This window comes from Branchiostoma lanceolatum, chromosome 19 (genome assembly GCF_035083965.1).
Source record: "Branchiostoma lanceolatum isolate klBraLanc5 chromosome 19, klBraLanc5.hap2, whole genome shotgun sequence".
Taxonomy (NCBI): domain Eukaryota; kingdom Metazoa; phylum Chordata; class Leptocardii; order Amphioxiformes; family Branchiostomatidae; genus Branchiostoma; species Branchiostoma lanceolatum.
The window spans coordinates 5,001,875-5,020,744 of NC_089740.1; the positions used below are offsets into that span (position 1 = coordinate 5,001,875).

Below are 18,870 nucleotides of genomic sequence, written 5' to 3' on the forward strand. Positions count from 1 at the left end.
TCAGTCCTTGCTGCTCCCCATATAACTACTGTGGCGCTACTTATTGGCACTGTGACTGTGGCAACCATGGATGCGTCGACTATCGCAACACCTGAGGTCACGCCCCTTTGTTACAGGTTTGCGTAGCAAAACCTTTGTTGGATCAAGCAGGTTTTATATATAAAACCTCCTTGGTTGGATCCGTTGGCATGTGTGGTGGCCGCCATCTTGATTTTGTGACGTCGCAGGGTAGCCATACCATTTCATTGGGAGGGGTGTTCTTTGGGGTCGCTAGCGTTCTCTCTACAGTGTTAACAAATCGGCACACAACTATCACACATTCAACTCAAATAAAAAAGAAACATTCAATACCAATTCATATCTATAAAAAGACCCTGTAATCGCTAAACTAACATAGCAAACCTGAAGTATATGTAGCACAAATACTTAACTCTAGTTTTACAAGTGACTTTGTCACTGTCGATTGTCCTCGGAGCATGAATTAATGCTGCAAAGACGACCCACGATTTAAAACATCAAAGGATTGATCCACATGTATTATAGACTGCTATATAACAATCGTCAGATTGAATTTGAATAAATCATTACCTCAGTTGTAGATCACTAAGTTTGATTACACCATAAGTATGAAGGTACATAGATAGATTGGAGTGTATCAGTTGGAACATGTTCATTTTTCATCGAGCCCGTTTAAATGGGACTTGTTTCATGATAGCTGTATTACTGTAATTGTGGGACCATCTCATGCCATCTCATAACACTAGATCCTAATTGTTGTCCCCACACTACCATGACCACTTAATTACCGTTGATGATGAAAATGGCTAAGCTCATACTGATTGTATACAGTTGCCATAATACTCAACGGTCCTAGCCCTATCACTTTGTAAAGCAGGTCATTCACTTGAATGTTCAGTAACATATTATATCTCTGCACATCTAGGATGACGAAAGCTAGTCGGCTGCGGATTGAGATTATTGACAATGACCTAAGGGTATAAAAATGGTCTAATGGTTATGATATTTCACAAAAACTTTATCCAATATGATTATGCTTAAGAAACATTTGTTGGTTGATTTGTTGATTGTTGTGCTAATATTAATGATAACTGAACTAGATGTTCTAGATATGAACTAGAGGGCCTTTGCCTAATCAAGGATTCTGTAGTGTCTTGGAAGTTTGGTCTCATTTTCTTATTTGTAATGATGACATGTATTTCTTGTGATTGTAGCAATGTGATATGAATTAGGAAATGTACTAAGTTGATTATTTCCAGACTTGAAGCACTAGCGTAGCAAACACGGCTATCATTGATCCTATGTGTCACATTTGTCAAGCACCAAAGGTCCATTACTAGACAGCAAACTATGCTCATACTGTGAAAATGAAGATGAGACCAGTACTCATCTCTTTGGACAATGTTCTGAATTAGAAAAATTCTGGAAAGGTACTCAACACTGGCTGCACAATGTTATATTTGGTGTCCTAGGAAAATGCCCACCTATTCTAAATACACTTATACTACTTGCAAAAATGTATATATTTCGAGGTAGAGACTCCAAAGTAGTTTCTTCAAAAGGATTTGTTGATTTTGTTAGAACCTGTTGTAAGTTAGAATTTATTATAGCACAGAAATGTCAAAAGGTTAAAAAACATTTTGGGAAATGGGGTTCATTACACAATTATCTTGTTAATTAGGAAACACGTTTTGCAAACTGTTCTAGAATATTATTTAGGTTTTTGTCTTTACACCGTCTACATTTTATGTATACCTTTGTTTTTCTACTACATGCACTGTATTATACTTGAAATGAAAAAAAAAACAATAAAAAAATGTCCATTGCACATGTAAGCAGTTTGTACGTATACACATTTTGCTGTGATTTTGATACCATTTATGCCAAAGACTGCATGTGACTGTTAATGTGAAAAGGGTGCCACTCGCTATGAACACCAGGCTAGCAGAAATAAATATATATTCATGTGCCGTAAGTAGCATTAAAGAAAAACATGATATATGTGAACGGAGGTATAAGTATTATCTATAACAGGCCGTTAATTACATGTATTTTCTGAACATTTTGGGGCTATTTTAGTATTTATGTCAACTACTGTATTATACGAATTGTTCAAGTGGTCCTTTTGATTGCTATAAAGACCTTAAGGGGCAGCTTGCTAGGTGTGGATTAGCATCGGGGACAAAATTGAATTAAAAACAAACAACTGTTTGTATCTTACTTACCATGACTTCATATTTTCAACATCAAACAACTTATTGAAAATCGAATGATTGTGACCACGTTTAGAATGACGTTGTCATTGACGTAAATGAAGTAATCTTCTTCGCTACACCTGTTTCAGTAGCTGCTGGGGAGGGACCTCTAAATGGACTTTCCGATGCCACACATGGATAAGCCGTCAAAAACAATCACTTAAAAACACATGTATCTACATTTCAAACCTCAAATCTTTACCACCCCTGCAAAGCTGGATTTGTCAGGTTGCTTTAGGTAAAAAAGCAGGAGTTCAACTCCAGCATTCTAACAAGCTAAAGACAGAAGTTTCAGATGAGACCAGGATTTCACCCCCCCCCCTCTTAATATATCAGTCCAACCATAAGAGAAGGGTTCAGAGGTCAATCCGAGATCAAAACATGACAAAAATCACCTATTTTGGCCAGACTTTTAGAATTCACATTCTTCTGTCCTCCCTAGCAGAAAACTCGACAATTCTGACCAACATTTGACCAGGAAAAAAATTATTTTTAGCAACATACTAAAGGGTATGCAGCGTGTACTCTACTGCGCAACTCTATTAGCTGGTCCCTCCCCTGCTATATAGATTCATTTACTTTGTCTACAAGCACACAGCTATTAAAATCCGTAGATTAGTTTATTTCAAAAGGTACAGACATGATTGTGCTATGGCTCGGATGTAATTGTAAGTCTGAATTTGGTACTTGATATCAGCATATCCACATTAAGTAATGGTGATTTAACCCGGTACCCCCCTCCCACCTACTGTACACATCCTCTATCCTGTGCCTTTGGACTTTTTTTTGTAATGCAAAATGAATATGAAGGCATAACGGGGGGGGGGGGGCTTATATAAATAGGTAGATATCTTTCTATACTTATTTTGGACAAATTAGTTGAAGGGACCCACAGATTTTGATTTTGTCTTCTTTACCCAAAATTTTGTTAACAACACAAAAACTCACTGTACAATGAGGGGTGTAAGTTTATGAAAATGGAGCCGTCAAAATTAATAACTTAACTCTCTACAATTAACAGTCAAAAGATCTCTACAATTTTTTAGATATTCTGAACCACAATGCAATATGTCAAATTACACCAGTATACAAAGGGGGTATAAGGTTATGTAAACGGGGCCTTCAAACTAAGTCACTTAACTCCCTTTAATTAAGAGTAAAAAAATCTCTACAATTAGATATCCTCAAACTTAAAGTTCTCCATAATGAAATATACTCAAATGTCATGTTCTGCTCTAAAGTTCACTTACTTTACGTTGCGAATGACGTCAAGCATGCTTAACTCAATTTGCACCATCTTTGATTAACACTCCTACTAAAGGTCAACAGAACAATATACAGATAATTAAGTTTACCGTTCACAATGTGGTGAGATTTTTTCATAATCACCTTTTCGCTGGTGCTTTTAGCTGTTGGCAAATTGTGGACCACACCTACAACTTTTAAACAAGAGTTTTTTGTGCTCGTCGGAACTTCTTGGATGGCGCAATCGACGAATCTCGGTTGAAGCAGATAGCTATCCTTTTCCCTTAAAAGGAGTTTTAAGTTAAAGACCTCAGATAATCAAGGATGGGAGGCATGAACCGTATAAGAACGGCCCTACTGTTGATATCGGTTTACGTTCTGTGGTTGGGGAGGGGAGATTCCGCCATTACAGTGCAACAAGCTCAGCATCTCAAAAGTAAGTACAACATACACCATCTCTCTCTCTCTCTGTGCTCCTTTCAGTACAAACATCGATCTGCACAAAATAAAAGACTAAGTATGAAGTTCATTTGTGTTATATGCTGTCAAAATGAAATAAATCAGAACGCAATTCATTATTGTGCTATATTTAAAGTAAGACTCTAGCTACAATATACAAGCAAAATTACATGTAACCCACTCTGCTGAAGTGCAGGAATAGCAATACGAATTCCTATTGAGGCACATGGACTTACTATGTGAAGCAAACATTACTGGTTCACATGTGTTAATCATGTTTATCAAATCAGCGTTACTATATACGTATATACTGGCATTGTGTATACGTCAACATACACATGTATATAAATATACACGTTGTCTATCCTTTGATCACTGGCCCTGCTCATATTACCCCTCTTGCGTCTCAGTATATCCATTAAATCACACTAAGTTCAATAAACATACGGGTCTTTTAGATTAAATCGTAATAATGAACCAACTCTGACCGGTACATGTTTTTATCTTGCACAGATAAAATTGAACGGTTGAAGTCAAAGGTCAATGCGTTGAACCTTAACATGACCCGAACTGTTGGGACTCTGACAACCATGACGGAGAAAGGACTTCCTAAGATCTCGGATGTTCCCCAGCCCAGTCCAACTTCTTCAGACACGCCAGCACCCGGTAAGGTGTCGTTATTACCCGAAGGATTTTCTGAAACCTCCTTGGTTACCCTTACCAATCTTGCAGGAGGGGTTATATTTACGGTGTCGTGTGTGTGTGTGTGTGTGTGTGTGTGTGTGTGTGTGTGTGTGTGTGTGTGTGTGAATGTGAATGTGAATGTGTGTGTGTACATGTATTTGTATTTATTCATAATGAGACATGTCATTACACTCGGTCAGCCAGGGAAGCTTTCGCTGTGTGTGTGTGTATGCATGTGTGGGTGGGTGTCTGTGTGGGTGTATGTGTGTGTGTGTGTGTGTGTGTGTGTGTGTGTGTGTGTGTGTGTGTGTGTGTGTGTGTGAATGTGAATGTGAATGTGTGTGTGTACATGTATTTGTATTTATTCATAATGAGACATGTCATTACACTCGGTCAGCCAGGGAAGCTTTCGCTGTGTGTGTGTGTATGCATGTGTGGGTGTGTGTCTGTGTGGGTGTATGTGTGTGTGTGTGTATATGTGTGTGTGTGTGTGTGTGTGAGTGAATCTGACTGTCTGCGGACTGCATAACTCGAGAAGTTGTGAATGAATCTTTATGACATTTGATAGATGGGTAGGGGTCAGAAATTGAAAGCCAAGTTCAAGACTATGGCTACAAGTGGCTTTAGGAAGTACTGCAGGTAAACCTCCGGTTTTGATATCTCGTATTCTGGACATGCTATGGTCGTGATTTTTGAGTGGTAGATTGTTCTTGAAGTAGGGAGTGAGATGTGGAGGCCTCTTAGGGGCTTTTTGGGAACCCCCCTGGCCGATTATGATCGAGGCTGTGAAAGGGAACGGGCTGATGCCGTACGTAGTCGACAGCGTGGCTGGGCCACGTTATAGCTTATGGAATGGTCCAAAACGCGCTATTGCTTTGGTGTGGAATGGCACATTCAAGATATCGTTGGGAATACGACATGACCTAGCGTATACACCCAGTCATTATCTCAATCTAAAGGATAGTTGATTAGATTAAAGCACTAGCTATAAATTCCCATCCTCCCAGCAGGCCCGATATGCTCGGTTCATTACCTCCCATAGCGGCCCTGCCCTTTCCAGCCTGTGAACTCGCTTCTGGCGACGTTATTGACAGTTGCTCAAGACTAATTAATGAGATAGCCTTATTTGGCACAAACAGACGTTATTTTTGCTCTGAACCCAAAGTAGCTATGTAAGACATAACCTGATTGGTTGATAGGAACCCAGTGTAATTTGCGCTTTTGCTCTAGATGAGCTTAAGCCAGCCCTCTGATTGGCTGAAAGCTGTTTTGGTGGTGACGTCGCCAGAAGTGAGTTCACAGGCTGGAAAGGGCAGGGCCGCTATGCCTATGGGAGGTAATGAACCGAGCATATCGAGAACTTCTCGACCTCATTTTACGCAGGGTGTCCAATATCAGACTACGTTAAATTCAACGGAGTTTGCTACAAGGATGTGGCTGAGGGAAACACGTTTGACGGGGCAAGACAGCGGTGTGCAGCAGACGGGGGGCTGTTGGCAATGCCGAAAGATAGTGCGACCAACACTTTCGTCCATCAACTGGGAGATAAAGATGGCAGCGGATCCTGGCGGGGACGCTGGCTCGGGCTGACTGATGCCGAGAGGGAAGGCCGGTGGGTCTTTGAGGACGGCCAAACCTTGGCGTCAGCCGGGTATTCAAATTGGAGGCCCGGTGAACCGAACAACAACGCTAATAAAGAACACTGTGCCTATGTTTTTGATGTTAGTCACATCTGGAATGATGCAGAGTGCAACAACGGACGTATGGGAGGATTTGTTTGCCAGTCAGATCAGGGTATATTTAATCATTACTACAATATATACAAGGCGCAATTTATATGTAACACTGATGTTTCTTCCTATCCACATTATGTACGCTATTATGCTAATTAAATTCAAAACAAACATAATAATAAAGTTTTAACTGTAGTCGCAAACACACAAAAATTGGACTTACTCAAATTTTCTACTGTACAACACCAGTCTTTGTCAAGGAATGAGCGATCCGCCGCTGATGACGTCACGTTATGCAAATGAGACATGTGACTCGGTGAGCAGTGGATCATAAGTTGCAGAAAGTCTGTGGCGTCCCCAGTCTCTATTGAGGGATGGTTGTAAGGCCCTGACGCAGATGGCTTCCTTGCCCCCCCCCCTGTAAACACAGATGAACTTTCAAGCTAAAACATAATAATCGTTAATTTTGCTCCTTTTTTTTTCTGACAGACGCCTTGCCGGGGGCGAATGTAAACATCGCTCTGGGGAAGCCGGCATACCAAACAACCGTGGTGTGGGACATGGTTGCCGGCCTTGCTGTGGACGGGAACACCAATACTGACTACTACGCCGACTCCTGTCAGCACAATGATCACGAACACAGCCCAAGTTGGTGGGTGGATCTTGGAAAATCGTATACGATCAACAGGTACGTGTAACGTGTGTGCTTTTGTGTAAAGAATTTAAACATGACTCTTCACCACCAGCTGCCAGATTCTGTCGCTTCTAAGTGTAAATTACTTAAAATTAATCATTATTTATCGCCAGTGACGAGTAGCCTTCACCAGATCTTTCTACGGGGATGTGGGTCATAGAATTTGGCAAAAGAGGCATAATCGGCCAGTAGAGTCAGTCCACGGTAAAGTTAACAATTCCCCCGGCCCTCACTAGCACATGCAAACCTATGATGGCCCAACTACACTGGCAAATATATTCCCTATAGCCGGCGTACTTAGTCTAGTAGAGACTACGTGACGAGTACAAAACTCCAATGTAACGGATCTTATATTCCAGGGTGGTCATCTTCAATCGCCAGGACTGTTGTCCGGAACGAATCAACCCTTTCAACATCCACATCGGGGATTCGGACCAGGTCACCTCGAACCCCAAGTGTTGAGGCGATCATCGAATCGTCCTTAGCCAGCCGTCTATTTCCGTCTCCTGCCAGGGGATGACGGGGCGGTACGTCGGCGTTCGTCTTCCTGGTTCGAATTCTGGCCGAAGCATGACCCTGTGTGAGGTCCAAGTCTTTTCAGGTGGGGTTTAACAATTTGTATTATTAGATTATTCAGTTGTTAAACAACACCAGCACTGTCCACTTACCGATTTTTTGCGGCCTTCTTTAGGAAGCCGACAACTCTAATTTTTCACGTGACTCTACCTCTACAGATAAGAGGCTGAACTCTAGATTGGGCGCTTGTGATCAAATAAGAATCTGGTCTTGAATCTTGAGTGTCATACAGATTTCAAGGCTTCTTTTGACTAACCACTTAAGTCACGTGTGAGTGAGTCAGTATATCCTTGAAGAAGGCCGAACATTCGATCAGTGCTCTTTCTTCTTCATGATCACGAGGCATTCAAAAAATTTTTGTGACATAGGATTGTTCATGAAAATTCTATAGCTGTTCAAACGAAATAGGACGTTAACGTATTCGTGGCAGCAATATACGTTGTTCTTACAAATTTACAAATCTTAAGCTGCCTGAGAAATCCTTTTTTTATACCTACCAGGATCATGCCAGGTGGGAAATGGAGCATCCTACCGAGGGAAACTATCTGTGACCGCGACAGGCAAGACGTGTCAACGCTGGGACAGTCAGACACCACATGTGCACAGCAGGACACCTGCTAATTATTCGTCATTCGGACTGGAGCAAAACTACTGCCGGAATCCGGACGGCACATCCGGTGTTTGGTGCTACACCATGGATTACAAACGGAGATGGGAGCTGTGTGGAGTGCCAGTATGTACCGGTAAGGCTTGAATCGGTAAATTACGCTAGTATCCCAAATTCAGAAAGGGTCCCAGTCGGGTAGTAGTTTACGTGTTATCTTTTTGTCACTTTCGGGCGTGACCCATACGTGACGCCGTGGACACCCTGCCGGGCTATATTTGGGGCCGGCCGGGACCCCGAATCATTTTAACTCGGCCTTAGAATCAACGCGGGACCCGGCAACAAATAGATGCCGTGAGGTAATTGTGCGAACGCCGGGACAGTTTTCTCGCTTCGGGGCCCGGCCGGGACTACACCCCCTACGGGCAACGGCGCAATCGGGGACTAAGCATAAGCTGAAATATCAGATTCTGTATACTCGTTTTTCTTTCATTTGCTATACCTACCTTTCTCTTGTGATACCGTTGGCAGATTTTGACATAATAAGGACGAATTATGTGTCATTAAAAAGCAAATACTTTCCATAGATTCTCTAAAAGTAGTTGATTGATCACTATTTGAATTAATCATTTTATATTTTATATTTCTTAGGTTGAGCGAATCCTGTCCGTTGCCCATGTACAGGAAGCTGCATAAACCAGGCTTTGCTACAATCATGACACATCAAAACTTTCTAGTCATTAGAAGATGCCATTATCAACTTACAGTAATGGCTAGTACTAGTTTAACAGGATTTAGATCATATTCATAAATGCTGACTTACATTTACATGATATTTTATGAGTAATCTTTGCCTTATATGGGTACAAATACACTGTAGGTAAATTTATATCAAAGAATGTTTAGATCTTAGAATTAGTAGTGTGAGTGATACGTTAAACTCGACATGTTGAAGTATGCATATACTTGTACTTAGGTTAATCATTTTGTATACCATTGTTTGTTGTTTGCATGTGTAGAAGACCTTACGAAAGTCGCTGTACTCTTGTCGTGTCAATAAAGATTTCTCTATATGAGTAACTCAAGGATACGAAGTTGTCAATTTTAGGAATTTATTAGTATATGTACTCGCATGCGCAGCAAACACGTTCATTAAAATATATAGAGTTTATCTTGCATGTGGTTTTCAGTATTTTCAAGCCCCAGGTAACATTGCTTCTGAAAAAAGTTCCTACTTACATTTTGCTGTGATTTTGATACGATGTATGTGAAATACTGTATGTGACTGATGACAAGTAAAATACAGTTAACATTAAAGCGTGTTCTTTGCTGTGTATAACACACTAGTTTAGAAATGAACTAATATGTTGAACTACTACGGTGTCTTATAAGCCCGCATGGGCTGGGCGCAAAATGGCACAAGACACGTTAAAGTTTTCATTCATTCATTCATTCATTCATTCATTCATTCATTCATTCATTCATTCATTCATTCATTCATGTATGTGCTATTAGTCGCATTGAATAAACAGATCACCTTTATGATCCGTCGTAGTATTAATTCTTGTCTTTTTATTTATGTTAAATGACTGATTATTCATGTTCCTTTTCCATTGTTATAACTCCATTGACCAATGTAGCCTCCCGTATGGAGTAATCATGAGTGAACTGTGTACAAAGTGTGATTAACGTCCAGTTTTGTGGATATTGACAACATGACTGTCTATAGAATAGCAATGTTCTTTCATTCACAACCAAGCATTTTTACAATAGTCGACGATTCGACAGCTGTCAGCCATCTTTATCAGGGCAATACTGAATAGTTCACGGTGCACTGAAGCTAGGTGTTACTGCTCACAATGCAGTCCCAAACGTAAAGTATTGTTTGATTAATGCACTGAAGCTAGGTGTTACTGAATTTTTAGCAGTTAAACACCTAGCTTCAGTGCACTGTGAACTAGTCAGTATTGCCCTGATGAAGATGGCTGACAGCTGTCGAAACGTCAGCTCTTGTAAAACCGCTTGGTTGTGAATAAAAGAACCTTGCTATTCAGTCATTCGCCAACCTGATGAAATTATTCACGGATGACTGTGTATATATCTAAAAAAAACGCTTATTTACGCTATATTGTGTGACTGAATTCTGTAGTTTGTCCACCCAGCACCGTGTGGAGTAGTCTCTCACGTTAATTTCAACAATTTCAGCGTTCAGACACGGCCACATGAAAGAATGGTCACATACTTATTTCAGAAAATGAACTTTAAAGGAATTTTATGGATTGAATAAGTTCTATTTTCTTAGCAACAGTTTTGTTATCAATACAAAAACTTCCCCCACTGTGCAAAGATGTGAAAGGTTATGTAAACAGGGTCGTCAAAATGTGGTACTCAACTCTCTTCAATTAAGAGTCAAAGCTCTCTACAATTAGATTTTCTCAAACTTCAAGTTCTTCACAATGTATTCAAATGTCATTTTCAACTTACAACTAGTTGAATTGAAAATGACGTGCAAAGATTATTGAGTTTACTGTTCACAATGTAGTGAGATTTTCTGGCTTTAAGTTATCATTGGTGCTTTTAGCTGTCGCCAAGTTGCCAACCGACAACTTTAAAAGCATTAGTGCGCTTTTTGCTCGTCCAAACCAGAACACTTCTTGCTTCATGCAGTCGACGTGAGCTTGGGTCATGCAGTAACGTATCAGAAATCTTCTCGCCGGGGAAAGGCGTTCAGTATCTCCGATACTCAAAGATGGGAGACAAGAACCGTATCCAAACGACCCTGCTGTTGTTGTTGCTTTACGTTCTGTGGTTGGGGAGGGGAGATTCCGCCATTACAGTGCAACAAGCTCAACACCTTAAAAGTAAGTACTACATATCTCTCTGTTCTCATTTTAGTACTGTGACAAAACATCAATTTCAAGCTGGGACAAATTAATAGATATCCATTAATGGATTAACGCAGTATATAAAACACGTTATATGCGGGAAGCTCGAAGAGCAATTGGAATTAAGATCGCTGTACATGGGCGAACCATATGTACATATATGTGTACTACTAGCAAAATTGACTGGTCCCTATGTGTACATCAACTTAAATATAGGGTTTCTACGGTTATTGTGTATAGCGTTACGTCTAGTATATACTCATTTATGCCGGAATAACGTTCGTGGTGTTACGGACCGGTCGATATTTTACGGTATATATGTGATCTATCAACAAACACTTGGTCTTTTAGATTAGGAATGAATGGTAGAGCAACTCTGATAGGTACATTTTGTGATGCTGCAGGCAGATTTGAAAGGGTGAAATCAAAGATTGACGCGGTCAACTTTAAAGTAAACGGAACTGCTAGGACTCTGAAAGACATGACGGAGAAAAGGCTTCCTTCAAACACGCCAGAACCTGGTAAGTGTCGTTATTACCCCAAGGAGTTTTTTAACCTCCTTGATTACCCTCACAAGAATGTTATTTTTTCGGGGCCTTTTGTGTGTCTGTGTGCAGGTAAAGTTTCATTCATATCATATACTCAGGTGACTGTTATCGCATCAAGCTTAACTAACTACCGAAGCTTTGATTTGAGTGATTATCCATTACGGTGCTACAAATCGCGTGATTGACAGCATGGCTGAACGTGCTGCTGATTTGATTGACACGTTTAGGATTGCGACATGTATCTCTTCTAGTATAAAATATGCACTTTGTCGTCGGTCAACCTCAAAGATGATGAGGACTGTCAATGATGTAGTATGTGTTTTTGGCGACGCCTCAGTGGCGAGCCAAATGGTATAGTATTGTGTGCAGTTTGTAAATATTCTAGGAATTGTTGTATTCTTTGGTTGTCTGATTCAGAGATCTCTATGTTGTTTATTTGTACCAAAGACTTGGCTGATCAGCATGAGTCGGGAATGTGAATATGACACCGTTTGTGACAGCATCTATTTCCTTTGGCAGGTGTCAATGTCGCTCTAGGCAAGACGGCGTTCCAAACAAGCATACAGTCGTACTGGTCACCATCTACGGGCGATAGGTACAGTGGGGAACCCCGTCATGCTGTAAATGGGAACACCGATAGTGATGGAAACGGAAATTCCTGCTCGCACACCCTGAATGAGGCAAATCCTGCGTGGTGGGTGGATCTTGGACAATCATATACGATTAACAGGTACGCGTACATTTTTTCTGCAACATTACCATTTGCTACGCAAGCTCCAATAAACTTTAAGTAACACGTTTCTCTCCCAACACTTTCTCATTCATATGGTGTTTGGTAATTCGAAATTGAACATGAAGACTCTGACATCAAGGGGACAATATCTTTGTTGCTTTGTCAACACCATCGACAGGGTGGTCATCTACTACACTACCTGCTGTTGGGATCGATTCAACCCCTTTAACATCCACATCGGGGATTCTGACCAGGTCATCATGAATCCCAAGTGTGGTAGTGATCATGAAATCGTAAGGCGAGATATTTCCATCTCCTGTGACGGCATGAGAGGACGGTACGTCGGCGTTCGTCTTTCCGGTTCTTCCCGAAGACTGCACCTGTGCGAGGTCCAAGTCTTTTCAAATTCAGGTATGCCTTTAACACTCCAGTCGTCCATGTGTGCATGACTAGACAAACGGATTCGAAAGCCGACCATTCCTGTTGCTTTCCTTTCTTTGTCTTAACCTTCCGTTTTTCAGTGTGTTTGCGCCTCTTCCGTCCGTCATTTTTGTCAGTATTCTTTTTAGGTTCAAAATCCTCAATGTCGGTAGAACTCAATGCCGGAAGTGCATGTACCCCCCAAGTAGCATTGTCAATGTTACAGACTTTAAAATTGGGTTGTACTTGTACGGTTGTACTTGTACCGTTATTCACAATTCAAGCCATGATCTGCGTGTTCTATTTCCTTTTAAACTTAGCCAACTATACCAAACACAATAATGAGCAACTCTGACAAGTTTTTTTTTAATACCTTAGGTTTTCCCCAACCCGGTCCAAATTGTCCGAACACAGCCACATCATAAAACAGACTGATCATTCATTGTTGTTGTGGCTGTTGTCCCTATGTTTCCAACAAGACCACGACGACATGCTCATAACATGTCAAAATTGACACATCAATATTTCCATCCTATTAATTATAACATACTAATCATTCACTGTTGTTGTGGCTGTCGTCCCTATATAGTTCGGACAAGACCGCAACAACACGTTCATCACATTCCACGTCAAAATTATCACATCATAGCTCGCAAACCTGTAATGACGTCACCACTTACCGTCATACACCACTCACATTATGGGATACAAAATGGTGGCGCCCATAGACCACGTGATCAAAATTCAACGAAAGCAATACAGGTTTGGCTATCGCAAAACTGTAATAAAAATCGTACCGAAACTCCAAAGACCTAATTTGTTCATTTCAATAATCATTATCATCATGACCCTTACACTTGTTGCAGATATTCTTTGAATATTATGAAAAGGTTGCAAAACTTAATAAAGATATAATTTATATGTGAAAATCTTACTAGCTTTACATTCCTGAAAGTTAGAACTTTTCGACCTCATTTTCCGCAGGGTGTCCAATATCAGACTACGTTAGATTCAACGGAGTTTGCTACAAGGATGTGGCTGAGAGGAAGACATTTTATGAGGCTAGACAGCGGTGTGCCGCAGACGGGGGACTGCTTGCAATGCCGAAAGATAGTGCGACCAACACTTTTATCCATCAACTGGGAGATAAATATGGTAGCGAAGGACGCTGGCTCGGGCTGACTGATAGCGAGAGGGAGGGCTGGTGGGTCTTTGAGGACGGCCAAACCTTGGCGTCAACCGGCTTTTCAAACTGGAGACCCGGTGAACCGAACAACAACGCTAATAAAGAACACTGTGCCTATGTTTTTGATGTCACTCACATCTGGAATGATGCAGAGTGCAACGCAGGTATTGGAGGATTCGTTTGTCAGTTATATCAAGGTATGTTTAATCACTGCTACAATAGATACTTTATAATTGATACACTCAAACAAAATCTACATGGAACGCTACCAAGTAGCATTGTCATGTGGTTACATACCTTAGGATTTCCCTTTGGGTTCTTCTTTTACGGTTGTACTTGTCACAATTCAAGCCATACTCTGCGTGTTCTATTTCCTTTCAAACTTAGCCAACTGTACCAAACACAATAATGAGAAACTCTGACAAGTGTTTTTTATATACCTTAGCTCTTCCCCAACCCGGTCCGATTTGTCCATATAACAACACCCTGATGGATTGGATTTGGATTTATTGGGATTTCAACAGTGCAATACATGTGACCCACACACATAATGTACCCGATTTTTACACTTGGGTGGAGTGGGGAAAATCGTGATTAGTGCCTTTTTCCCCAAAGGCACAAGATCGGTGGCAGCAGGGGATTCGAACCCGGAACCCCTTAGTTCTGAGTCGGAAATCCTGCCGTTACGCCACACGACCCCACTGGATGGAATTACACTGTTTTAGGGATTCTTGTTGTTTTGGCAGGCACAGAAGTTTTCACCGTGATGGCACAGTCATCTGGATTCAAAGATCCGGGGTTTCGGGGTGCCGGTAGCAATACCTATATCGTCAGTAACGGACAGGAAATCAGAATCGATCAGGGTTGTGAGTATGCCGGTCAAAGGAATTGTTTTGCTTATTTTTTTTTAGAATGATAGCACCTTAATGAAGAGGCGTACGTGTTGATTTTGCTTTAACATACATTAATGCTGATTCGAAGGACACTTCACTAAGTTTAACACAAGTTATAAGCATCCACGTTTTTTTAGAAAATCTTGTCGTACAAATTACTACGAACTACTACGACTAATAGGATTATAGCACCTTAATGAAGAGGCGTACGTGTTAATTTTGATTTAACATACATTGGTGCCGATTCGAAGGACACTTAATCAAGTTTAACACAAGTTATAAGTATCCACGTTTTTTGTAGAAAATCTTGTCGTACAAATTACTAAGAACTACTACGACTAATAGAATTATAGCACCTTAATGAAGAGGCGTACGTGTTAATTTTGATTTGACATACATTGATGCCGATTCAAAGGACACTTAATCAAGTTTAACACAAGTTATAAGCATCCACGTTTTTTGTAGAAAATCTTGTCGTACAAATTACTAAGAACTACTACGACTAACAAATAAGTAAAATACACGATGAATATTGAGCTTTCATTTCTTTAATAGGGGCAGCTAGGCGAGGGCATCAGGTGTTCGTTTTGAATGAGCGGACCGGAGAAGTTGTAGACAAGACTGCTTTCGACACCTGGTCGGGAGGAGACGGCGCTGCAGCAGCAAGACAAATGACGACCTTTCTGGAAGGTGTTGCACAGGTAATCATAGTTGATATACCGGGCACTCCTAGAAGAAGGTCTGATGTGTCTTCAAGTTTTTTCACTTTTTTTGAGAGTTTTTTTTTTTTTTCAAAACGTAAATCAGTAGCGCAGGTATGTTATCATTTGAGTCTGCAAGTCATCTATTTCCAATAGATTTGAACTCTACAAAAACAGCTTTCAGAGCTTTTCTGCTGGCAGGTGTAGTGGATTCTGAAACATTAAGATATTGCTATAGTGCGCTTCAACGAACATAGCAGCTTAAGTTTTCTTTACTTATTACAAATAGTTACTTAGACTTAGGACCTTCAGTTCCTATTATCAAGGATATATCGAACTGCGGTTCAGGTCTTATACTTAACATCATGATCATTTTAACAAGTATGTCGTTTGCGATTGCCGTTGCTGCAAACTGAATAGCTTCGAATGTCGTGTTGCGCTGTATGCAGACATGAATGATATACAAACGATAAGAATGTCTGAAATAAACGTTAGTTGAAACTTTCCGATGTCGTTCCGACGTGTCATATATATTTCATGTCATATCATATATCTATCATCTTTACTCCCGTTTTGCTATAGGGTCGGATCATAGCTATCGTTGTTCAGGACACCGGCGATACCCGAGTCAATCTTGCACCGTACGGATCTACAATTACTCAGCTCGGTGACGTATCTCTTTGTTAATTCCTCATATGTACAGGAAAAATAGTTCTATGCTATATACGAACCCAAATTCTTTTTACTTTGGACAGACGCTTTTGATAGGTCTTGAGGAGATAAGAGAGATTGAGTGCAAAGAAATATAATTGCTGAATTGGAGAATTGTGACGGCATTTGATACAAAGCAATCATCACGCACCTAGTACCTATCGGGTTCCTGTGGAAAGACATGCGCTGCTGTATAGTAAGCGCAAAGAAAACCTCAATTTTTCAGGACAAGATAAGAATATATGCTTTCCTTGTTTGTCTATAGACAGAATGTACATGAACCATCTTTGTGTACTATCATCGATCATACAGTGGTAGTTTTCAAGTATTTAAAGGATTGAATATATTTCACCATCCCATGACAGGACCCAGAGAGTCCTATGCAATGATTACTCAGAAGGGAGCGACTCCATCTTGGTTCGTGGAGCAAAAGAGCGCCCAAGGTGCAGGACCAACAATTGTGGAGACGACTATACCAGCAGGTAAAAGAAAACACCATTTCGTTTCAAATTTCAGAAGAGTTCTAGATATTTACCCTGCAATTGGTACCTTTCTTTGATTGACGTGAGATAACAACAGCATGGGTCAATATACCGAGTCTTTTCTTAGATAGGTGATTAAGCTATTTCGGTAATTTCAAATTGGTATGGTGATATAGTAAAGAAGCTTAACAACAGCATACACAAACTAGCGTTCAATGCTGTAGGTATAAAGGGACATGGCTTTTAATCTTTCATGGAGGTATGAGTTCTATGAGCTCAGCAAAAAAACAACTTTATCTCTGCCCATCTAGGTTGATTCCAGGGGTTCTTCTAGCTGATCAACTAAATCCAGTCGTCTGCGGATTGAGATTATTGACAATGACCAAAAGATGAAAAAATGGTCTAATGATTATGATATTTTAGGACAACATCTGCCAAGATGGTGATGCTAAAGAGACATTTGTTGGTTGCTTTTTTTATTGGTGATTAGCAATTTTCTTGATAACCGAACTAGCAAGGGAATTTTATATGACTATAAATTCTTTAGCGAATAGTTTCTCTTTCACTTATTTGTAATGATGAGATACTTTTTGTGTGATGTACCAATATTGTAAAGATTACCAAATGTAATTTTTTTTTATTTGAAACATTCCTAGCAAACACGGCTATCATTGATCATATTTGTAACGCGTGTCAAGCACCTAAGTAACAATGCACATGTAAGCAGTTCGCACGTATATTTTGCTGTGCTTTTAATTTGATATTATGTATGTAAAGTCCTAAATGTGACTGTTACTTTGAAAAGGGTGTCCCTTGCTATGAACACCAGGCTAGCAGGAATAAACAAATATGTATGAGCAGTTTGTCGCACTGAAGAAAATGTAACATTTGTGGCCTGGCAAATAAGTCTTATCTATAACAGTCCGTTGATCACATGCATTTTTTTACCTCTATGCACATTATCTAAGTCAGACACTTCAAAGAGGCATTTTTCCCTTGCAATAAATGAAGCTACCCATGCCCCCCCCCCCCCGGAAACCAATGTCCAACATCGTGCAAAGTGCAGTTTTCTAGTTGTGGATAATTAGTCTCGAGAACAAAAATTGAATTCAACTTCTTCCACTTAAGTAACCCCCAGATAACCCCACGAGGGGCAAAGTAGAGGGGGAAGAGGTCCCAGGCTAAGGCGGGCAGGCCTCCAGCCTGGCGCGGAATGACTCAACGGTGGGAGCCGTAACAACCGCGCCAGGCAGGGGGAAGAATTAATATTTGAATGAATCTGTTCTAACGTTGATTGTTTGAATAAGACAATCAATGCAAAAAGACGGTTTTCTACATATTGCTTACATGAGACTCGGTACATCATACAACCTGGTGACAATCCTGTGCCTATAATGAATGAATGAATGAAGACCTTTATTGCACATTTCTGCCACACTTGGCTAAGTACAGGTCTCAACAAAACAAAATACAAGTACAGTTAACGGATATAAAAGAATATGACTATCATTAGATAAATTCTACTTCTCCTCGCTTTTCAGTTATAGTAGATATATAAGAACAGACGTGTTTTTCAATGGGAGGTTTGTCTAGTCGCATTAGGAATATGACTTTTTGTTCAGTACTTAAATGTGTGAAGTAGGGAAATAGGTTTTCTACAAGCTTATACAGTTCATTTCTTTCTTTGGTGTATAATCCACATTCTACCACAAAATGACATTCGTCTTCTATTCTATTCAAAGTAAAATATTTACATAATCGTTGTTCTAGAGGAGTGCGGGTATGTCTTCCCGTTTCAATATGTAGTTTGTGGCAGCTGATTCTTAGTCTTGTGACTGCATTCCTGTCCCTCATATTTGAATTACTTTTTCTTCATTAGAAGTAGTTTTAAATAATCTATATGATCTTAACTTATTTTTAGCAGCCCCACCTTTGTTGTCGTTATGTATTTCTTTTAGAAACGTTTGGAAGTATAATGACTATTAGTAGAGTGACTTTCTCGTTGGTTAAAGTTAAGGGAATAAAGTCGCTACCTTTGTTTCA

General features: G+C 40.2%; 1 protein-coding gene across 1 annotated transcript; it reads left to right on the forward strand.

Annotated features, from left to right (window-relative positions):
- The first annotated feature begins 14,764 nt into the window (after window positions 1–14,764).
- Window positions 14,765–18,870, forward strand: LOC136424939 (protein O-linked-mannose beta-1,2-N-acetylglucosaminyltransferase 1-like). The gene is made up of 5 exons (XM_066413591.1): window positions 14,765–14,906; window positions 15,489–15,634; window positions 16,217–16,301; window positions 16,711–16,827; window positions 17,139–18,870. Exons 1-5 carry the CDS (start codon window positions 14,807–14,809, stop codon window positions 17,141–17,143), a joined length of 453 nt encoding a protein of 150 aa, XP_066269688.1. The 5' UTR covers window positions 14,765–14,806; the 3' UTR covers window positions 17,144–18,870.

Bases quoted from the DNA above. Each gene is read 5' to 3' on its own strand.
- LOC136424939 (XM_066413591.1), top strand. From the start codon at position 14,807: ATGGCACAGTCATCTGGATTCAAAGATCCGGGGTTTCGGGGTGCCGGT. The intron at 14,907-15,488 runs GTGAGTATGCCG...TTTCTTTAATAG, and splicing joins AATCAGAATCGATCAGGGTT to GGGCAGCTAGGCGAGGGCAT. The intron at 16,302-16,710 runs GTGACGTATCTC...ATCCCATGACAG, and splicing joins ATCTACAATTACTCAGCTCG to GACCCAGAGAGTCCTATGCA.